The 23,784-nt window shown below is 47.6% G+C and overlaps 1 protein-coding gene across 5 annotated transcripts in view; it reads right to left on the reverse strand.

The window, feature by feature from the left end:
- Positions 1-209: 209 nt before the first annotated feature.
- Positions 210-23,784, reverse strand: part of NAV2 (neuron navigator 2) — a 757,451-nt gene continuing 733,876 nt past the window's right edge. For 4 of the 5 annotated variants that reach the window (XM_025355931.1, XM_025355930.1, XM_025355929.1 and 1 more), the window contains 7 exons: positions 20,150-20,385; positions 17,882-18,036; positions 17,568-17,639; positions 15,577-15,773; positions 13,941-14,059; positions 7,066-7,269; positions 210-3,672 (listed from right to left, as the gene is read on the reverse strand). In XM_025355931.1, the coding sequence (XP_025211716.1) occupies positions 3,547-3,672; positions 7,066-7,269; positions 13,941-14,059; positions 15,577-15,773; positions 17,568-17,639; positions 17,882-18,036; positions 20,150-20,385 (1,109 nt within the window). In that variant the 3' untranslated portion in view covers positions 210-3,546. The remainder of the gene's footprint in view (positions 3,673-7,065; positions 7,270-13,940; positions 14,060-15,576; positions 15,774-17,567; positions 17,640-17,881; positions 18,037-20,149; positions 20,386-23,784) is intronic. The other variant, XM_025355927.1, reaches the window with a different exon arrangement.

Raw genomic sequence — 23,784 nt, forward strand, 5'->3', positions numbered from 1 at the left:
CTATAGTTCTAACAAGTTCCACAGGAGTGGCAAAAAGACCTGAGAAACTGAGAAGAGTCGGGATATGGATGGCATATTAGCCAAGACAGGTTTGCAAAGGTTTTGGGTTTTCCCTGCATTTGCTGCATCCAGATAAGACTGGCTTGCTCTTCGCATGAAATTAAACTCTTATGAGGACTTGCTCTAGCACAGACAAGCCAAACCACTAATCTGAATAAATAAGCATCAATTTTATTGAATCATGAATAATTTAAGACTGGTACAATCATCAGCTTTCTTCTCTATGACATGGGGCATGATGTCCAGCAGATCATTGGCAAATCCAAAAACCTCATGACAAATGAAAATTAAATAGGTGAGGAGAGAGAGAGGAGAGGAGGAGGAAGGGGAGGGAGGATGGAAACATACCGTACACAAAATACTCAATTCCTAGTTTTCTCTTTAAAAATGGCTAGAAAAAATTCATCAAAATGCAGCACTTTAATCAATTATTTACAATTTCTATGTTACAATGAAAAAATGTACATCTTATAGAACATATTTCATAAACTGCTCCACTGGAAACAACTAGATCAAAACAGTAAACCTTCCATTTAATATCCACAAAGTTGGATTATTTTTCCTTTTTGAAGTAGATTCGCCACAATCAAATTTGAATACAGAGAATTTTGAAGTTTAAGCATCAAACAACAAAGTAAAAGTCCCCAAGATACAACAAAGATCTAGGCAAGTCTTGTTCCTGTCCCACTCCCACCCCATCCCTAATGAAACTTAAAAGGTATTCCCATTTCACTTATGGCCTGTATCATTCTTGGCAGTTTGGGAAGAGAACTTTTGGCTTCCATTGGTAACTCAACATAAATGTTGCATAGAATTTATACATTTCAAAATTGCCCTAACTGTAGAAAAGGCAAAATGGAAGCATTTCCAATAGAGCCCTAAATGAGTACAAAGTCACTTTGTCAAAGGTGAGTGGCACTAAAGTAAAAATATGACCAAAGTAAGAAATGTGCATATTAGACAACCCTGCTTCCCGAAACTTTAGGAAGGACACTGAGTTGTGAGTCACACAAGGGCTATGCTACTTGAAGTCAATGTTCACCAATCAGGCAGCACCAGGTACAGAAGTCTTGGTTCTGAACCTGGACCCAGTGGGAGGGAAGTCTGTGGGAGAGGGGAGAAGAGAATGACAAGAGAGGATGTCATATTAAAAAAAGGTTTTAAACAATATTGGCAGGTGTCTACTCACAAGGTGATTGGAAAACTGCCCACAAGGAGAAGTCAACTTTACCTCCTCCCAAATTCACAGTATGCGAGTGTAGGGTCATTGCTGGGAGATAAATTGTCTAAGGAGGGCCACCCTTCAGGTTTACCAGAAATCTTAAGGTTCGGCCCCCCTGGTCACAGGCTAAATATATGGTTTGAAAGTTTTATTAAAAACAAAAACAGAACAAGACACACTCATTCCCAGATGACTAATGAAGGCTAAGCAGAATAGTCTGAGTTTGCTGAGATTAAAGCAGGGACAGTGTTGAAAAGTTTTCCTTTCACTAGTGGGACACATTCCCCTTTTCTTTTTAAAGAGGAAGAACATGGTGTCATCCAATATGAAGTGAGCAGTTTCGGGTCAAACTCTTACGGTAAGAAACTAAAAAAAGATGCCAAGAGACAAATCTTCAGAAATAGAAATGCAAAAGATGGAATAAAAACCCTGATCATTAAAACAGAGACACCTTCACTGGTGTCCAATAAAGATTCTCTTTATAAAACAGAAACAAACAACTCAAAAATGTATCATACTTTGTAACGAAAATACCAGTATGTCGAAGACACAGCAGACTGGGTTTCTATTAGAGCAAGTATCAGCAAGGTCATGTAGATTGTAGAAGCTTTTGCCTTCTCCTGTACCAGACAGATCCCTGTCCAGTTGGGTTGTCAGCTGGAGACTGATAAGAACCTAAAAAATGGATCTTTTTTTTTTTCTTTTTCCCATGGTCACGCATCCACACGAATGAGTCTTTCGGATGAGAAAAGTCACAGCAACTTGAGTTCTCCTAATGAACAGATGACTCTTTAGCCCTGTTTGTTTCAATGGGGGAAACAATGACAAAAAAACAAACCCCGGGCAGGCACGACACTTATGTAAAATGAACACAGTTAGTACAAAACCAGTAAGGCATCACTTTGGGAAGGTCAGCACCGAAGAGGTCAGGCAAGGCTCGTCCAGACGGGGCTTCTGGGAGGGGGTGACCCTCACCCTTGTTGAGCTGCGTCATGTTGGTTCTGAGGAAAGTGCAAGTCTTTTGCGGGGTGACCTCATCACTCCACCAGAAGCTGGGGCGGGGGCGCTGGAGGTGTTGATGTGTGTTCTAAACCCTCAAGGATGAGAAGGGAAGGCAAGGTCCATGGCTCACCCACATGTCAAGGACTGGGTCCTCATCCATTTTAAAGGACACAGATGCCCCCAGCCCTAGCAGGAGGAGGCGAGTGTGTAGGACTGTGAGGATGGACAACTAAAAACCAAAACTGAGCAGGACCAAACCGAAACTCAACTCCTGCGGTTCTTACTTTCACCAAAGGATTGATTCTGACGAAGAGGGGAAGGGGGAAAAAAATCTTCAAAAATCAATGCATCAGAAAGGAAGAAACTCAACCTCATTTTCAAAAGATAATCTGTTCTCCAAAGTAGAACAAGTCTCACTATACACAGTGTTTGCAGAAAAAAACAAAACAACAAAAAAAAACACCACCTGATTCATTCATATATCAGAAGGAAACAGACGCATGCCGTTCTGCACTGACAGCCACATCCACTCGCTCACACTCTCACTCCTTCACTCTCTCACGGATTAATCAGAGGCTGATGGACCTGAATGGGGTGGTTGGATTGGAACAGGCAAAATACCTCTCGAGTAAGGAAAGCACCATTTAAAAAACATGAAAGCATGGTTTATTTTCTCCTAAGGTTTCCCTGTGTCGTAGCTCTGTAGTGCGTTGAACGTGACCAAAGCAAGCACCCTGGTTAGCACCAGTTCTCCCTGTGGCCGGCTGTGGGGGAGGGTGGGTGGTGTGGCTCTGAAACCCAGTCTGGAGGGTCTGTGCTGAGGGGAAGCCGTGCTTCTCTGTGTTTCCAACTTTGCTCCAGTCTCTTCTGTCTCTGGGAAGCTTATGTCAGGATGCTGTTTGGTTTCAGAGCTTCATGTGGGTTCTATTTTTTTTTTTTTTTTTGTCTCTCATTTCAACGGCGATGATCCTTTCCCGAGAAGTATCTTCAGTGTCTTAGGGAGGTCACAGCAACAAGGCAAAACAATAATTAAAGTACAACCGAAGGTAGTGCAGTTCTCGCTGTGGAAGGAAGCGGTCCGCAGGCAGCTGGCCCAGGATGCCTGCACCCAGGTCGAGGCTGAAGGATGAGGGGTCTTGGTGTTCCCGCAGCTTTAGGGCTGCGGCTGGGGGCTGGCTCAGGAAGTCAACTTCAGGATGATGTTGGGGATGCAGGTGGAACGGGGCGAGGAGAAGAGGAGGGCGCTGGGCTCCGGGCCCCTGTCACAGAGTGGACTCCAAAGAGGAGTCCAAGATGTCATCGTGATGGCTGTTACTGTTGGAGTCGCTGTCATAGCTCTGGGGGCTGGAGTAGTTGGCTGCCTCCTGCAGCCTCATCAGCATGTTCATCTAGGGGAAGAGTGGGGAAGCATGAGCTGCTTTCTGTCTAGTTGCCCACCCTGGACCCCTAGAAGGTCATGCCACCTCCTCCAGACTCACCTGGGATAACAGCCCACAGTGGAGGCGGTGGACAAGAACATGGACTTTGGGCCAGGCTTCCAGGGTTCAAATCCCAACTTCACCAATTACTAGCTGCATGACTTTGAACACGTTACTTAACCTCTTCATACTTGTTTCTTTACTGGTCAAATGTGAATAATAATAGTACCTGCCCTATAACGTTATGGAGTGGATTGAGTTAATATATGTAGAGCACTGAAAACAAAATGATGCTCTCTATACATATTATATTTATTTTTTATTTAGGAGGGGCACACCTTTCAGGCATAGCCCTCGGCCTGGATGAAGGTGTGGCTGAGTGTCCCGGCTCCTGGAACTTGGCGTCAGCGTCACCAACATCTGAAGCACACGGACCCCCTCCCGCTTCGACAGGCATCAAACCCGTCTCTTTTCCTTGCTCTGGCCAGGTCAGACTGGAGCCAACTGTGCTCCAGCTCCTGTGGAAGCCTTGGCAGGGAGGTGAGGGGAAGTGCCAGTTACAAGCAAAGCATCCGAGTGCAAAGAGCCTTCGCTTGTGGTTCAGGAATCTCTGGGCAAGTTACCTAAGGTATCTGAGCCACCAGTTCGTCATCTATGGAATGGGGAGAATGGCAACACTTCTCATAGGGTTGAAGTAGGCAATAAAATGATATAATGTGTATTAAACCCTTAGAAGAGGGGATGGCCTGGCATATAGTAAGTGCTTAATAAATGTCATCTGTTGTCATCACCATGTAACTTAAAGAAAAGAGTTTAGCGACAGTGTTCTTGAATCTGCCCTTGTTTACGTTTTACAGGTCACTTGTTTGGGAGTGGGGAGAGGGAATAAATGCTACTTTTATTTATAACTGTAAATTGTGTGTATGTATTGTATATTTTATATAGCAAGTAAGTCAGGAATATGGGGCCTGAGCTAAGGCCAAGATGTGGTGCAGCTGGGCGTACAATCCAGCTGCCCCTCAGGATGCTTTGCAGAGTCTACCCAGATGTGCCAGGCTGCAGAAGCACCATCATCTGGTGTCCATCTGCACAGCCATAACCAGGGAAAAGGCAGAGCTGAAGTATAATGGACAATCCTTGGCAACTGGGATTACTTATTCACTCATTAAACACTCCCAATATGTCCACAGTATATGGTTCTGGAACAAAAACAAATAAATCCTGTTCTCATGAAGGTCTCAGTCTCGTGAGTGAGAAGGATTAACACATAAGAGAGCTATGATAATAGAGACACATGGCCCTGGGCAGAAAGAGCAGAACTGGGACAAATATCAAATATCTAACTTGATAATAGAAGTGACTGGACTGGTACAGCTCACTTCTGGGGGCCTGTGGTTGGAAGGAGAATTCTTCCAAGAATCCTGAGTCTTACCTACACACCTTCTGTGTCCAACCAGTGATACAAATGTTACTGGCTCAGAAAAGATTGTTTAGGGATGGGCTGGCCATTCTTTCCTCTAGATATACTAAATTCTATTTTCTATGTAAGTTAAGACCTCATGAGTTTGCTTCCTCAAAAATACCTCCGTGACCTTGGCTTTCGGCAATGGTTAACATTGCAAATGGCTGTTTAAAGTATGCCTCTTTCCTTTGTAAGACTACTGTTATAAATATTGCAAACTAGGTTGTACATGGCAATACAAATAATAAATCCTTAAAAAATACAGTTCCCACTAAAATCTTCAACAGAACCACAGCTACATCCCACCAAACAGCAGGATGGCAGACAACCTGAATTGCCTATTATTATTATTATTATCATCATCTAGGGACTTAATTAGCTGCTAGGAATAGAACAGTAAATCAGTTGTCTTTTAATCCTGCTACATCTCTTATATTTTCTTTTAGGTAATGCAAATAATATTCTCTGTTATGTTTTCTTTTAGCTATGCCTGCCAAGAAAGCTTGGGCCTAAATTTAAGGCATGATAATCGTCCTTTAACCATGGGAGGTTTTGGTATATTTGCTTCCTCTGTATTTTATTGGGCTTTTGACTTGTTAGGTCTAATTTAGCAGTATGACTTTGCATGGGTCTTATATTGGTAGAGTACTACAATTAATTAGAAATGCTACTGTGATTGGCCCAGGTGTTTCTTTTGTTTGTTTGTTTGTTTGTCTGAGACAAGGTCTGGTTCTATCAACCAGGTTGGAGTGCAGTGGCACAATCTTGGCTCACTGCAAACTCTGCCTCCCGGCCTCAAGCCCTCCTCCCACCTCAGTCTCCTGAGTAGCTGGGACTATAGGCGTGTGCCACCATGCCCGGTTAATTTTTGTATTTTTTGTAGAGAAGAGGTTTTGTTACGTTGCCCAGGCTGTTTTCGAGCTCATGAGCTCAAGCAATCCACCCAACTCAGCCATCAAAAGCACTGGGACTACAGGCATGAGTCACTGCACCCAGCCCGGTGCTTCGTTGTTGTTGTTGTTGCTGTTGTTGAGACAGTGTCTTGCTCTGTCACCCAGGCTGGAGTACAGTGGCACAATCTCGGCTCACTGCAAGCTCACCTCCCAGATTCACGCCATTCTCCTGCCTCAGCCTCCCAAGTAGCTGGGACTACAGGTGCACGCCACCATGCCTGGCTAATTTTTTTGTATTTTTAGTAGAGACAGGGTTTCACTGTGTTAGCCAGGATGGTCTTGATCTCCCGACCTCGTGATCTGCCTGCCTCGGCCTCCCAAAGTGCTTGGACTACAGGTGTGAGCCACTCCAGCCTGGGTGCTTCCTAAAGGGCCTTTATTGTTTTAGCAACAGCCAAATAAATAAGAAGCTTAAACAGTGTTAAAGACTGAGCTTATCGCAATGACCATGGGACTCATATTCAGGCCCCCTTCCCACTGTGAGTCCCTCCTGCCCTCAGACCTCTCCCTGTGTACTCTCCTGATCATTTGCCTTGGGCTTCTGGTCCTCAGCAATCTCTTCCTCTGCTCTGTTATTGGGAGGAGAGATCAAAGTAATAGGATAGTAGGTAATAGAGGTGGCATCCCAAATCAGAGGGCAAAGAGTTGTACAGAGACAGTAGGTATAAGAACATTTAAGGGGAAAAATCAATTCTTAACCTTTTATCTAGAACCAGAAAAAATTTTAGAGGAAAAGTCTTTAGGGATAAACACAAATCATGGAAGAAAATATTGGCAAAAATGGCCCTAATCTTGGGGTCATTTTCCAAATGGCCCAGTCATTTGAGTCCAGCCTTCCAAAGCAAGGCTGGGTTTAGTCACCTTTGTATTTCCAGAGGCCCTGCATCATACCCAACACACAGTAAGTGCTCAACGAATGCTGAACTGTTCTGGCAGCTGAGGACTCACCAGCGGATCACCTTCAGCATCACTGGGGGGCACCTGCTTGCTTGTCGATCCTTCCCGAGGCAAGGAGTAGCCATCGAAGCCGACATCCTCAGGCCGTAACTGCAGCAGGGGAGGCCACTCATGTTGTTGTGGGCTGGCTGCCCATGGATATGTGTCCATCACCCACTTGGCAGGATCCTCCCAGGGGGCACGCCTTCCATAGAGCTGAAAACAGGCAAAGAAGGAACAGTCTGGAAGTGGCTGAGATCTCTCTTGGAGCCCCAGTTTTGCAGCTTTCTGAAAAAACTCCCCAAACCCAGCATCATGCCTTCCCTGATGGAGTAATTCCACTTCTAGAATTCCATCCTCAGGAAGTCATCCAAGATGCAGATGGCTCGAGGTGCTAAGGCTGAAGGCAGCATGACCCAGTGGTCTAGAGCACAGGCTTTGGAGTCAGGGCGATCTGGGTTCACGTTTCAGCTCTGCCACTGACTCACCGTGTGACCCTAAACTCTGAGCCTTGGTAATCCAATTTGGAAAACTGGCTCTGGGGGAAAAACAATGACCTGATTTGAAGCATTTGCTGACTTCCATGGTACAATCCCACCATGACTGATTTCAAATCACTGACATGATGTCACTGGATGTGGAGTTGGAAAGAGGTGCTACCAGCTTTTAAGAGCCAGCTCTAGTACTCCACTGGGTGCATCTACCCAAAGAATACCGCTTACATACCTTGGGTGCTGGGCATCAACACTGCAGGCAGAGGTCACAATGGCCCTGGCTCAATATTTATTTTTATTTTGTATTGAGACAAGCTTGTGCAATGTTGCTCAGGCTGGAGTACAGTGGCATGATCACTCTCCCTGTGGCCTCAATCTCCCAGGCTCAAGTGATCCTCCTGCCTCAGCCTCCCAAGTAGTTGAGACTGCTTGTGTGCCACCATGTCTGGCTAATTTTTAAAACTTTTTTTTTTTTTTTTTTTCAAGAGATGGGATCTCTCTCTGTTGCCCAGACTGGTCTCAAACTTCTGGGCTCAAACAATCCTCATGCCTTGGTCTTCCAAAAGTCTGGGATTATAGGTGTGAGCCACTGTGCTGGGCTGGTCCTGGCTCAATAAAACCCCATTTCTTGAAATGGGCCCCTATATAGAAGCACTGCTCCTTTTCAAAACAGCAAATTGCTAAAAGACGCAGCACATAAGCAGTGAAATTATCAGGACTTCTCCCTTGTCATGTGTTTCTCAAAATTCCATAATAGCTAATTGGCTCTTAAAACAGTAAACTATATTATCACTTAATTTTATAGTAAGATCAACACCATGCCTCCAAGCTCCTTTTGTTAAGCCTCAATTATCTAATGGCGAAATCATTTTAGTGACCATTACTAGCAATTTGAAGAAATACACACATTCCTTAAAGAACAGAAACCTAGACTGGACCCCTTCGCAATGTGAGGCTCTGCATATTACGCAGCTAGGTATAGGCTTTGTATCTTTCTCCTTTAACACCACCACATCTTGCAGCTGACTGTGTGCCAGGTACTGTGAGAAATGCTTTACAAATACCTTGCTTAACCACCGGGCAACTCCAAGAGGAAGTACTACTGCCCGAGGAAACAGGCCCAGGGAGGAGAGAAGCCAGAATTGGAAACTAAGTGTGTTCAACTCCACGGCCCACCAGTTTGGCCCACTTGGTCCATGTGGCAGGACACGCTCACAGCCAGGGCAGTGTCGCCTGTAGTTCTGCAAAGAGGACTCTGCAGGGGGCCTTGAGGCACAGAAACTAAAGAGTCCTGTGGGCCACCACGGCTGTAGTGTGTCTCTAGGGGGGCCATGGCTGGCTGGCTGGCTGGCTGCTCCCCCTGCCCTCCCGGGAATCCTGCAGTGGAGAGGGTACGGAGAGCAAGGTGCTGACAACAGTGCAAAGCTGAGCTCTGAACCAACAAAACCACTTCTTTCCAAGGGGAAGGAGCTGGGGCCACCTAGCCCCACCCCCTCATTTACCAGATGGGCCAAGCAAGGCCCAAAGAGCAGAGCCCGCTGAGAAAGGTTGTCGGGCAGGGCCCGATTTGAACCTAGAACTTCAACTTCCTTTGCCAGGCCTTTTTCCTCTCCACCCCTCCTGACTGACACCACCTGGAACAACTCTAGCAGTCAGAGCCACGTGACTCAGCCAGACCCAGAGCAGGGAGACGCGGAGCAGGCTGTTGGCCAGATATCAGTGTGCCAGCCTGCTGGCTCATTGTCCCCGCTAGCGGTGCCCATGCTCCCGTGACCGTCTGTGCCAACTGGGACCTCTAGGTATGATTTCTGTCAGGGAAGCTGGCCATCCAGCCGCTTCTCAGACGGGCCCATCTCTCTGCATTTGTGGATATCACCCCCTCTGCTTAAGTCACGTGGCCTCCTATGACTCATTGCCTTCCCAGACACCAGCACTCCTCCCGTCCCATGTTCTGGCCCAGTCTGTTGCTAAGTCTTCCTTAGCAGGAGTGAGTCTCAGGCCTAGGAACTCACTCTGGCATTTGAAAGGCAATTATTGCGTGAGCAGGAAGGAATCGTGTGAGGGGCATGCATTTGTGTGTACGTGGGCATGTGTCTCAGGGCAGAAGAGAACACAAAAGTGGGATATTTGGAGCAGAAGAAGGCTGCTCCAGACTAGAACCATTTGTGCAGTTTTGAGAAGTTTCTCCCTCTGAGGTCTTTCCCTGTGGAAACTGGGCTGCATTTCCCAAGCCAGACCTCACATGAGGCTGAACCAAACCCTCACAGCTACTGCTTCTATGACGGCTACTGCTTCTGTCTCCACCCTACAGCCTGGATGAGGACATGCTCGGGGATGCAGAATCACAGAGGCTAGAACTCCTGGAGCTGAACCTGTCCTCAGAGATTACCTAGCACTGTGGTTTTCAAACATTTGCTCTTCATCTCTGGTCCTCAACTGAGTAGATTGGGGGCTTCATAAAAACCAGCCTGAAAAAAAACACTCTTCTAGTCCAAACTTGTCAATTTATAGATGGAGAACCCAAGGCCAAGAGACAGGAGACCTGTCTGGGGTTTCAGAGGAGGCTGGATAATCTGATAAATGGCCCCGCACTCACCCTGCACTGTTCCTGTTCCCTGCAGGAACCAGACCTGCCCTAGGCACAGAGAGGTCTTTTGAGTTACCCTGTAGACTTTAGACACTTTGGCAAGTATTTCCAATGACAGCTCCAAAGGGAAGCAGGGCTGAGGACTGAGTCATAAGACAAATGCACATTAGGTACACGCTAACATCATCTGCAAGAACAGAAAATATTTTTACAAGCCTCCTCACTTGTCACTGGACATGTTCAAGTCTGGGTGATGAATGGCTGGGTAAGAACCATGGCAAGCAATGGAAACATCATAAAGCTCCTCAGCTCCACTGCAGGCCCTGAGGGTAGCAGCAGAGACAGTTAGACAGACAGACACAGAGGGGAGGACATTCACTTTCCCTAAGGCAGGGGAAGAAACCTGGCATCCCTACTGGGTCAGGAAAAATGGGAGCAGGACAACAGGGAGCTGAGACACTGAAAACTAAAACCTGGGCCACTGTGAGCCCTCTGACTGTGGGATGCAGGGGGCTCCTGGGAGCGTGTGCACATCACAGAAGAATGCATCAGCTGCACATTCAGGAAGCTCCTCCAAGGAGTTCCACAAGTGCATCTGCACATACACACCCTTGCCATGCTACCTTATGCTCACTAGAGGGCGATATCATGTCTCCTCCTGGCACGGGTGTACCTGTGGGGGGGCTGCCTGGAAGCCATCCTCATCCCCTGAAGACAGCGGGTCTCCTTATGTTCCCACCAAATCCATACTACCATGGGCAGGCAGCCCTGCATCCCAGCTCCTGGTGCGCGGCAGCCCTGTCAGAACCCATTCGAGGGACTCCACCTCTTCTCAGACTAGAACCTGGGCCAAGGGATTACTCACTCTGAACTGCAACATGCTCACTTCATGGCCACTTACCTGGGTTAGGTGAGGGGCAGGTGACCCTAGAGTAGGCGTGTACTCAAAGTAACACAAAGGAGAGTATGGACTTTTAATTTTTTAAAAATAAAGGAATCCTTTTGTCAAATGAAATAATAAGGGGAACTCCACTCTATAAAATTCAGTATTTGGTTCCCCAAGCCACCTGAGGCTTTTCAGTGGAGTGACGGGGGTCCTCCGGATAGCTGAAAATAATAGAAGTAGCCAGGGGTCAGCTAGTCCTGGGCATCAACGCTCACTCCATCATACCCTGCTGAGGGGACTTGGTAAGGGGCAAGAACGTCCGTGAGCCTCAGTTTCCTCATCTGTAAGAGACTCACTGGGCAGTCAGAACTAAATGAGATCATGCATGTCAGGCCCCTAATAGTGCCTGGCAAGTAGCAGGCCCTCAAAAAACATCACCAAACATTCCTTCAAAACCAGAGGCATGAAGAACACAGCAAGCTTCCCCAGGAATCCGCAGAGTCTACACGGTCTCCTGGGTTCATCAGGATGGCGAGGTCACAGGTTTGGGGCATAGTGGCTCACTTTTGAGCCACTTAGTGGGATGCAAACTCTGGCCGCCTCCCTTTGCAGCTCTGTACTCTTGAAAGACTAACCTTCAAATGACCTCAAAGCACAAAGCAGTGATGACTTTTCCTGCCTCACACTGAACTGGTGAGTCTTGAGATTGGAGCATGTCTCTGCTTCCTGCCCCAGATTGCTGGGACCTCACTTTCTCATGTTGGGAAGGCACCTAATGTTCCTCTATGATCAGCTCCATCAGCAACCTCTCCTAGGTGGGAAGGGGAGTTCCTTTCCAGCCATGCCCAGAAAGCCTTCTTTTAGGTTCTGGTCCAAAGGGGCAGAGCCTTGGCACCGCCATCCACTGGTAACCAACGAGGAGCTTGCTCAAGTGCTGCTCAAGGCTGGAGCACAGACAGGCTCCCTACTTCCGGGTTAATGCCTCCCAGGGCAGAGGAGGCCTTTATTCAGCAGAGCCCATGAGTTCTTCCCAGTGACTCTGAGGTTCACTCCCCTTCCTATACCAGAAGACAATATTTAGAGCAAAGATGAAGCACATGGGAGAAAGTGAGGTGGAATTAGGGGCAAACAGTCCACCTCCTCCGCCTGCAATTCTCTTTGCTTTTCTTAAGCAGCTTGGGTTTCCCAGAGGTGCTGGGCGTATCACACTCCCTGGAAGCCACCAATGAGAACAGAGGAGAGAGGCCTCTGAAATGAGACAGACTGCAAGAATCCAGCAGGTAGGAGACGCTTCTACTGGCCCCAAAGTAGGAATGACTGGATGGTTGTTTGGGTCTGTGGTACTAACAAAACCATTTGATTCAGGACTAAATTGTGGTCAATTTAATCCAGGCCAGTGACTTTACCTACCTAGGGAGATTCCACTGCAAAGATCTAAAGTCATTCATACCTTCTTGTATGAAAGCAACAGTTGACAGAGCACTGTTAACTAATGATTTGGGGCTGGCCAAAGGTTGCCTAATTTCTTGCTTTTTTCCTGCTTTCACAATACACTTGTATTAAATATGTTGACTTGAATTTGCAACGCGTATGCTCCAGTTTAATGAAATGCATCACAAGAGGCAAAATATTTTCCTTTTCAAGCTCCCTTTGTCCTGAAAGCCTCCGAAAACCATCATTGCTGCTATTAATCATAGACAGAAAATAGTTGAATATTTCTCAGTTCAGCCCAATATAGAGAAATGACAAACACTGACTGCAGCCATTAACTCGCATTTGTCACACACGTGCCTGTGGGTGCACACCGGTCCCTGTGCCCTCCACAGGCCTACAATAGCATCTTGTGTCTCCCATTGTCCAGTACCAAGGAAACAAAGAAGCTCTTGGAAACCTGGCTACCAAACTGGTTTCTGGATTATTCAGCCACACGTGATGTCTGCTAATTATGCACTGCGAGTATTAAAAGCCTACAGAACTTCTTAGGCAGCCTTGAGCTGCCTCCAGGCTCAACAATAAAACTATCCCAAGTTCCAAATTAATGGTAAGCTTCCATTTAAACCCTGGGTTAAGTGAGAAGTAAGAATTTGTGCTTTCCGGGCTGGTAGCACATGCCTGTAATCCCAGCTACTTGGGAGGCTGAGGTATGAGAACTGCTTGAACCCAGGAGGTGGAGGTTGCAGTGAGCTGAGATTGTGCCACTGTACTCCAGTCTGGGTGACAGAACAAGACTCTGTCTAAAAAAAAAAAAAAAAAAAAGAATTTGTGCCTTCCAACTGCTGCCAGGCAGGAGGAACTGGCAGCCTTACGGGCCCCAAAGTTACCTAAGAGGGTAGGGGTGCTGATGTCAGGGAAAGAGTGCCACCAGCCTCAGGGCTAAGAACCTGGAATTTGACCCAGAAGGCATGGATTCAAATCACAGACCTTTCAAGTTTCCCTTTTGTAACCTTAAGCACATCATTTATTCTCTTTGAGCCTCATTTTTTTCTCTTAAAAAGGGAGTAAAAAACCAAATTTCTGTCCAAGTTCCACGACTAATCCAAGGCTTAACCCAAAAGGCAGATAGGAGAATATTTTGCAAACTGTGCAGTACTACACATGTATATGGTTCTACTTCTCATGCACTCACGATGCTGAGCACTTTTGTTTCATCCTTGCCACAAACTCTTGGTGGCAGAATATCAATGAGGGCTCTGAGGCACAGACAGGCTAACCAGCTGGCCTGGGGTCACAGCACTAATGGGTGGCAGAGCCAGGACTTGCAGCCAGGTGTCCTTACACTGTGCTAGACTGATGACTTCCCAGGCGAGGGGTTGTCACCCCATGTCAGTCAGATTCCTGGAGGAGGAGGTAACGACAACTCATCTGGTCACCAGAACAGTCCCCCTCAGCTTCGAGGAAGCCAGCAGGGGTGTCTTCTCACCTGGAGTCCTTCTCTGACAGCTTCCAGGAGATAGGGGATAATGGAGTAGTTCCACAAGTCGGTGAACCACACTCTCGAGCCGTCCACATCGATGGGGCATGACAGGAAGAGCCGGGGGCCTGGAGACCACAGTGAAAATACATTAGCACTCAAATGGGCGTGGGTGACAGGGCATCGGGTGAAGCCATGGTCCGAGCACCCTTCACAGGAGGGACCCTGGACGTTCTGACGGCAGGGCTGAGGCCTGTACACAGACACACTAGCCCTGGATAGTGGGCACAGAGAAGGACACTCTGATCCCTGATTCCACCTGGGGGTCTCCCTCCTCCAGGGAAAGGCTTGATGGGGAAGACGCTCACTGTGGCATTACTAATCTTGATTTTTAAAAATGGAAGCCCATGACTACAAGTCCAAAAGAACAGAAACAGTTAAGCAAATGAGGGTACATCTGCATTTGATCATTTTGTAGCCTTTAAAAATAATTTTTAAAACTGAGTAATTGGCTGGGCATGGTGGCTCATGCCTGTAATCCCAGCACTTTGGGAGGCTGAGGCTGGTGGATCACCTGAGGTCAGAAGTTCAAGATCAGCCTAGCCAACATGAAGAAACCCCTTCTCTACTAAAAAATACAAAAAAATTAGCCGGGTGTGGTGGCAGGCACCTGTAATCCCAGCTACTCGGGAGGCTGAGGCAGGAGAATTGCTTGAACCTGGGAGGCGGAGGTTGCTGTGAGCCAAGATCACGCCATTGCACTCCAGCCTGAACAACAAGAGCAAAGCTCGGTCTCAAAAAACAAAAACAAAAAACAAAACAACAACTGAGTAGCAACAGAGAATGCTCATGAGATAGTGCTAAATGAAAAAGGATTTTTTTTTTTTTTTGGAGTCTAGCTCTGTTCCCCCGGCTGGAATGCAACGGCGCAATCTCGGCTCACTGCAGCTTCCACCTCCTGGGTTCACGCGATTCTCCTGCCTCAGCCTCTTGAGTAGCTGGGATTACAGGTGCATGCCACCACACCCAGCTAATTTTTTGTATTTTTAGAGTAGAGACGCGGTTTCACCATGTCAGCCAGGCTGGTCTCGAACTCTTAACCTGAGATGATCCATCTGCCTTGGCCTCACAAAGTACTGAGATAACAGGCAGGAGCCACCTGCCAAAAGGAACATGTTATATGTATGCTATGATTGCCACTACATAAAGTGTAAATATATATATATATATATGAACAAGGACAGAAATCTTAGTTCGAATAATGAAAATTATGTCAAGATGGTGGGATGGTTAGTGATCTTTTTTTCTCTGTTCTAAATGTCCAGCTTTCAGAAATGCTGGTAAAACTTCATTTTTCAAGCAAAGCCAATCCTGATGGTAGCTTCAGCCTGGGGGAACCTTGAGGTGGGAGCTCTTTAGTGAGCTAGCAGTTTCTACATCGGGCCAGGATGGACACATCTCTCTTCTGCAGACCACTGGCAATCTGGGGTCTGCCTGGTCTGTGACTGTCCCTCTGCCCCCTTTCTATCTTTATGGACAGTCCAGCTTCTGCTGACTGTGCCTGCAAAGTGCTGTCCTGGTCAGGGCCCAGAGGATGGGTACCTGAGGATGCCAGCCCACTCCCTCAACCCAGTCTCCCACCCACCGATGGTGACGTCCGAGGAACTGTGAGCCTCCAGGAAGCGGTTGAGGTGATGCCAGACCTTGGGAATCCAGTCGATGATTTTTACCAGCTCCATATTGCGCACCCGCCCACTGATCTCTGTTTCCATGAGCTTCCTCCTCAGGAACCGGCCAAGGAAACCCTTCACAGGCTCCGTGTGGTTGGCACAAAGCACCCATCTGGAGGAAGTCAGAAACACTTTTCAAGATGACAGTGATCCAAATGATGGCTGACCTCAGGAACCAAAGCATGTTAGAAACAGAAGGTGTATATGCTAATGCAACAAATTGGATTAGCGATGCACCGAACAGTTCTAAACATCGTAACTATGCATTAACTCACAGTTCCTCATAGCAACCCTCTAACATAGATATTATCACCACCTCCATTTTATAGACAGAAATGCTAAGGAACAGACAGGTCATGTAACCTTTCCAGGATCAAACAGCTAGTTAATTGAAGAGCTAAGATGGGAACCAAGAAGCCTGGCTCCAGCGGCTAGGCTGTACCCACTGAGATAAACTGCCTCTTGTGCTTGGTATCAGACCCTGTGCTACGCTATGGAACTATCACTATGACTAAGACACAGTCCTGGTCCCCAGGAGCTCACAGTCTGGTGGAGGAGGCAGACAGGCAAAGACAGAAATGAAATATGATGAAGCCTAAGGGAATCAGGGAGGGCTCCTGAGAGGAGGGGATGTCTGGGCTGAGACTGGACAGTTAATGGGCAGCAACATAAGGAAAGGCAGGAGCAGGTGTTAGGGTCAGGAGTGGGGTGATGCTGCAGCTTTCGCAAAGGCATGGAAAACAGCATGGGTGTTTGCAGAAACTACCAGAAGTTTAGTGTGACTGAAGTTCAGACTTGACCTGCCAATCCACGGAGTCTGGATTTCATTCTGCAGGCCATAGGGAGCTGGAGTTACTGAAGGACTTCAAGCACGAGAGTTCTATGGTCAGATGTGCACTCTAGAATGCTCACTCTGGTCTGGCTGCCACAGTGTAGAGGATTGGCTACAGGGTGCAGGGGGGAGGCTGCAAGCAGACGTATTGACTAGGTGATGGCAATGGTGTGCTGGGTGATGATGGGGCAGTGATGGGGGGAAGAGGAGGATGATGGACTTGAGGGATAGTTAGGGGAAAGCATGAACAAGACCAGGACAGCCTAAATGCAGAGGTGAGCCATGCTCTCAGTGTGCTGGAGGAGTCAACATTTCTCTAGTAATTACATTCAGACCCACTTTCAATAGATCTCCCTCAGAGATGCCTGCAGAATGGCCAGTGGAAATGAGCCGGGGGTCCCAGCCCAGGAGACAGCTTCACATCCACCTCTAAGGACCCAGGCAGGAGAGGCGAAGTCAACTGAGATTCATTATATGAGGAAGGGGTGTTTGGCGATGTCAATCAGGCAGCAATGCAACCTAGCACAACCGAGGAGAACGGTCCCTCCCACACCCTGGCCGTGAGAGAGCACCAGCATGGTGTTGTGGCAGCGGGGCAGGGAAGACGAGCTGGCAGGGAGTCACAGCAGCTGGGACTCGAGGGCCCACAGGCCCAGCTAGGTGGGGACATTTTAGGTAAAAGCTGCCGTTGCTCATGTTCACTTGGGACAGAGAGACGCCACTGGTAACAAGAGGGTAGCAGGGTCACCTGCAGTCCCTTCCAGAGCTGCCCCTTTGACCCTGTGACAGCAGGACTCAGAGGCAGAGACTTGAGTGCAAGTTCCACTCTGCCACTGACCAGTGTGTGACCTCACTCAAGTCACTTAAGTCTCTGGGCCTCAGTTTCCCCATTTGTAAACGGAGAGTGGTAAATGTAATTACTTGAGGCTGAAGTTAAAATTAAATGGATTAAGCTGAGAAAAATGCTTAAGTAGCATACAACGCATACTCAACGCAGGCGTCTCTACTCGCCCCGTCTTGCTTTCCCTCTTTGTGATTCCAGAGTATAACTGGACAAGGGAAGGGAAAACTGACCTGAAGTTATGGTGAAGCTGCAGGTTGGGAGTCGAAGAGGTAGCCTGGTTCATTGTGCCAATTATGTAAGGGCTGTGGGTAAAAGAAAAGAAAAGAAAGCTGTGAGTTCAAGCCAAGCTAGAGAACAAGGTGGTCACAGAGGCCCGCGGCCCTGTGCTTCCAGGCTGGTGGACAGCTAGCCGCCTCCCCCTCCCAACCCTGTGTGTGTGCACAGCTTCACTCCCACACTGGCCCTGGGCCGCCTGTGTGCACAGTGCCCCATAAGGTGGCAGCACTCTCTCCTGGGGGCTATGAGGTCCAGGACCAGCCTTTACCATTTGTGGTACTTGCAGTTGAGCAGCCCGTTGAAGATCTCGCCCAGAGAGCTCACGTGGTGTAGGTTGTCCAGGATGATGACAAGGGGCATGTCCACAGCATTGTTCTCACTGTTGCACTGGTCAGCAAGGTTGGACAGGTACTGGCGCAATTCCTATGGTGGCCAGGAAGGCCGAAGGAGAACAAGTTGGTGAATGTACTCAGTGAAGACACACTGCTCAGGGTCTTTGCCTCACCCAAGCCAGTGGAGGCGGAAAGGCCCTTCATGATGCTGCGCTGTGAACACATTCCGGGTGTCTGCCTATTACAGGGCATTGGCTTGGTGCTCAGGGGATGCAGAGTGGGCATGGGATGAGTTAGAACTGGGTCCTGCCTTACAGTCAGTATTCACCCAGTGACTGAAAACCTTGAGCCTGGGGTAAAAGCACAGCACTGTGCTCTGTATGTATGTGGCCTGAGAGCTATATACACAGAAGCCCTCTACACATCAGAGCAGCAGAGGAGCCAGACACACACTTAAGTCAGGCTGAGTAGTGCTGTGGCAGACACATCACACAGCACAGGGGAGATGAGTCTACATGCACCGGGCTTGGGGAAATCCTGCTGAAAGGGCAGGCTTTGGATTTAACCTTGGCAAATGGGTGGGGCATTGGCTCAGCAGGGACTAGAACACAGCCCTGCATGCCTGGGGTAACGGATGCATGTCAAAAATGGAAGAGGAAGAATAATGGTGCATCTGTGGAAAAGGCTGAAATGGCAAGGTAAGGAGCTGGCAGAGAACCTACGATGGCTGCCTGCCATTACTGTCATCATCATGATAGCTGGCATCACTTAGAGCCAGGCAGGGCTTTAAGAGCCTTACACACTGGAACTTCTGTAGTCCCACAGTAACCTAGAAGTGAGTAGTATGATTACCTCCATTTTACAGATGGAGAAGCTGAGGCATGGTACGATCAGGTGCCTGGCCTGAGAGTGCACAGTGGGTAAGCAGTGGGCATGGGTCAGAGCTGGGTTCCTGCTCCAGTCAGTATCTTCACCACACTGGCCTGTCTTAGATGCGAGCCTGCTTGCTCAGGGGCTAATATCTTCTCCCTCTCCTACCAGCACCCATCCACCCTGGGCCTCCATTTTAAGTCAAAATATGACTTGTTAGCAGTAGAAGAAGCCCACCTTTTAAAGTGACTGGTTCTTTTAGTCCCTCTTCACCGTGATCTCTGGGCCCCAAGCACGTGGCTCCCCATACCTGCAGAGCCTTCACTTACTGGTCCCAGGAGAAGTTCCCTAACTCACACAAAGGCTCTCAACAGAAGGGCTCTGGGTACGTCTCTCTTGTCCTGCACCTGCATCAAGTTACTTGGGGAGCTTGTAGATGGTACAGATGCCCAGCCTCAAACAACCTAATGAAATAGACCATCAAGCGAGGTCTAGGAACCTGTGTCTTCAAGCACACCAGGTGATCCTTAAGGCCAAGGAGTCATTTCCAATCCACATTTGATCCTCAGGCCCCTTTGCACAGGGCCAGCTAGAGTCAATTATCCATCAGTGCTCACTAATGCATGAATGAACAGGTCTGAGAAAGCACTTTCTAACTCTCAGCTGGGACCAGGTCGGGCTCCATTCAAACTGGTTTCCATTGCTCACTGTGAAGCAGGATCCAACCTATTTGCTGGCCACAGGGCTCTAGAGTCCAAGATTTTGACTTAAGCTTCAGTTCTACCACTTAGTACCATCTGAGTGGTCTTAGGCGCAGGACCAATCTGCTTTAAGCCTCTGTTTCCTTCTCTGCAAAATGGGGATGGTGACAATTACTCCCTTGAAGGTATTGCTGCGAGAAGGTGTTTGCTGGCGATGGGGCAAGCAGTCCATAAATGTGGGCTTCTATTGTTTCTATTATTGTTATTTTTGTTAATGGTGTCATTATTGTTCCAAACATATTTTATTTTGGAAAATCGGTAACACCCAGTACACACATGATAACTTCTTGGTAAACTGCAACAGATGTATCTTGCATAACATTAAAGAACTACCAGGACTGAGCATCATAAATGAGCTCGATCAGCTTAACCACAGATGGAACTTCCTACTGGGAGGATCGGAGTGGAGCCTTCCTTTCTGCTAGTCCCCTCTGAATTTCCTTCACTGGGCTTTCTAAAACCACCCAAGGAGAGCTGATAGGAAAAGCTGTTTTCCCATCAGGCACTAGCCTGATGATATCATCAGTTTCGAAAGGGCCAAAAAATACAGCAGACTCAGAATGACCTCCTCACCTTGCTGGACTTATGGTCCACGTTAAAAGTGGCGATAACCCCGTCTGTCAACTCCCGTCCCTCTCGAAGCACCATATACTCAGACAGCCGGTTGGCCAGGTAGGTTTTCCCAGTGCCGCTGGGGCCAGAGAGAATGATCCGACGGTGCTCTATCAGGAGGGAGACGTAGCGCTGCAGGATGGGCTTGGGAATCAAGGACTCAAACACCAGTGAGTCCAGGCTGTTTTCTGCGAGCCCTGCATTTGGGAGAGACAGGAAGTGTCTGAAGTCCTGTAGAAAAGGTAGCTCTCTGTGCTTGCCTAACTGGGACTGCCAAGACCTGAGGTTATTCCTTTCCTCGGCAGTCTACTCACCTGAGATTCCTGCACACCCAGGGACACTGGAAGCTGACAGCAAAGTGCTGCTGCTCTAGGAAGTCACCTCCCTGTTCATCAATGCCACATGCTTCTGTCTCCTGTCTTGGCTAACTTCCCAGACTCAAACTCACCTTGAACATTTGGGCTCTCAGTCCCCATCTGTCCTCTGCAGAATTCATAAGGCTCTGGGCTCTTTTTGCCTGTCTGGATTTACTATACTTACTAGACACACACACACACATGCACACCTCTACTATACACACACACACACATATATATATATTTACTATACATATGCTATGTATACTATACCTATGGCATCTGCCCAAACCAAACCTGAGTCCTGTCTATCACAACCTTGAGGTTGCCTCTTCACCCTGCTCCCTCCCACATGCCAGGTACCACTGCTATCCACACTAAGATGTGCCATGAAGGCAACAGCACTTTTGTTTTTAAAAGGAAGAAGAATGCAAGGTGGGATCATTTGATTCTGGAATGTGAATACTGGCAGACCTAGCCTGAAAGCCTGAAATGTTGTTAGCTGAGACTCTTGGTCCTCAACAACATCAAGTGGAAACTTATCCTTTCCCTTTCCTATCTGGGACAATGTCATCAATCAAGGTGGTTGGCTTCACAAGAGGTATCTTTTGGATACTGTCTCTAAGAGAAGATCCATCCAAGGTTGGCTGTCCAGAACCTCAGGTCATTGTTTAAAAGCCACTCTCAAGAAACCAGCAGAATTAATGAAAAGTAAACTGAAGAGTATTTACTATTTTGTAATAGCAAATTCCTTCTACATACTCAGTCACTGCTAGCAGATACCCCCAAAGCATCTATATGTTTGTTTCCAGTCTTCCCCCAATCAAGTAACCCCTAAATGCAGTGACTCTTCCAGAATGAACATGACAAAGGCCCCCAGATACCTTATCTGCTAGGGACAAGCCTAACATTTTCCTGCTACTGAGCTTGATGTAGCGTACACTTGCTCAAACCTCAATGCAAAGTATGGAGTGCAGGGTCTCTACATTTAATATTAATAAACACAGGAAAAACCCACTAGAACACCCTCTCTGTACATATATACTGCTCTGTTTCAGTCTTCTGCCGTAAACCCCACAGGGAGTGACTATTTTGCCGATGAGCTCACTTCAGGAAATGCAAAGTCGAACCCCCTTCCCCTGGTACCACTGAAGTGAATCACTGCAGCTCAGACAACTCTTTCAGCTCAAATCTTTGAGTGGTTTTTAGTGCCTTGAAGTCAAAAGTTTTAAGTACTTTAGGAAAGAGAAGAGTCAGGTATCACTGAAAAATAAACCGAGCTGATCCCTTGAGGTGCTGAAACTTGATGTGTTGGCAGCAGCGACGGATCAGGGTCTGCAGAGGGGTGGCACGCTCCATAGAGGCAAGTAGTCTTGTTACTTTCTAGAGAGGCTAGGCCATTCCTTTTACCCCTCAGTCCCTTGTAATGCTCACCTGTAAAACCAGCAAGTGAACAAGGCACGCTTGGCAGGAGGGATGAAATGCAATTTGAACCCAGGACATAAAAGGCTCTCCTGAAAGGGTTCTTGTTGAGGACGATCGTTCCAGTGTGTCTGGTACTCCTTCCTGCTTCCCCTCATGGTAGAACTCTTCTTTCCCATGGGGAGCTCATTCCTGGTGGTTCAAGTGGAACCAATCCAGCTCCTCCATCCACCCAAAGGGACAGGCTTGTGAGCAGGCTCGGACAAATCCTCTCCCTAGCACAATGACCAATTCAGTGACGGGCCTTTGACTTATAGTGGGCCAGAGTCATCCCTAGGAATTATCTGTTACATTTTTCCCCAAATCCCTCTTTCCTTCAGGTTCCTAAGCTAGAAGAAGGAATTGGGCTACGAGGGGCCCTTTCATCAACCACGTGCAAAGAGTTCAATAAATAAGCACAGCCGTGACGGGCAACGCTGAGGCAGGCCTTGTCCTGATTCACTGTCTGAGCACCTGGATCCAGCTGTGCTTGAGGTATGCTCCTGCATTGCCCAGGGCCATGAGCCCATACATTTCCTTTTTACCTGTAGCTACTTTTGAGTCTGTTTCTGTCACTTATAGCCCAAGGGCACAATTGTGGCATTTCACTTGCCAGCAGGAGAAGGCTGTGTGAGGCTCAAGCAGTATGTACCACTTGCCACCTGCAGAGCAAGATCTTAATTCCTGCTGATGGAAAATGGTGGGGTGCTTCTGGAAACTCTACCAACCAAGAAATACATCTTGTGTCAAACAACTGCAAAACTGCAGTCAAGAGGAGGGCCTTTCAGGGAAGAAAGAAAAGGGACAACACAAAGAATGAGCCTAGTATGGTATTTATGAAAGTCTATATTCAGGTGATCCATAACATATAGGAAATGATGCGGTTTTACAATCAAATAAATTTGGGACAGATTGGATTAGACAGCCTTTTTTTTTTTTTTTTTTTTGAGATGGAGTTTCACTCCTGTTGCCCAGGCTAGAGTGTAATGGCACGATCTCGGCTCACCACAACCTCCGCCTCCCAGGTTCAAGTGATTCTCTGGCCTCGGCCTCCCTAGTAGCTGGGATTATAGACATGTGCCACCACGCCTGGCTAATTTTGTGTTTTTAGTAGAGACAGGGTTTCTTCATGTTGGTCAGGCTGGTCTCGAACTCCCGACCTCAGGTGATCCGCCTGCCTCGGCCTCCCAAAGTGCTGGGATTACAGGCGTGAGCCACCGCGCCCAGCCTAAACAGCCTTTTTAACAGCAGGAGTTAGGACACTGAATGACAGAGCCTTTGATGTACCAGTGCACTCCTGTCCCCCAAACACAAATGGGGATAACGATGTAGCTTCCCAGAGTTGCTTGGCAGTGAAGCTTTTTTTTTCCTGAGTGAACTTTGTGGGCCTAGAGTTCTAGGGAATGCACTGGCCTGGGGCTTAATATCGCTAGGTAATGAGAAACCGGAAGCTCTAGCAGCACCATGCGTGGGCACAAGCTTTAGCAGTTTCATCAGGATGCTCAGAGTGACTCCTGCAGCCTATAGCAAGTCGTGGTTTTCCCATCTGTAGAATGGGATTGTGTCCAAAGCTTGCTGGCAAGAGTAATTCATCAGTATTGGTAAAGCCCTATTGCAACAGGGTTATTAAGATTCCATCATCTCAGAGTCATAAGGCTAATGGGATCTTTTGTTAGATAATTGCAGCAATAAACTAAAATGATTTTGTTTCCTAAGGTGGTTGAAAAAGCAAAAGACGGTTCAACTTGCGTAGAGTAACTGTTGGAAGGGAGAAAAGCA

This window comes from Theropithecus gelada, chromosome 14, assembly GCF_003255815.1.
Source record: "Theropithecus gelada isolate Dixy chromosome 14, Tgel_1.0, whole genome shotgun sequence".
In the NCBI taxonomy this organism is placed as follows: domain Eukaryota; kingdom Metazoa; phylum Chordata; class Mammalia; order Primates; family Cercopithecidae; genus Theropithecus; species Theropithecus gelada.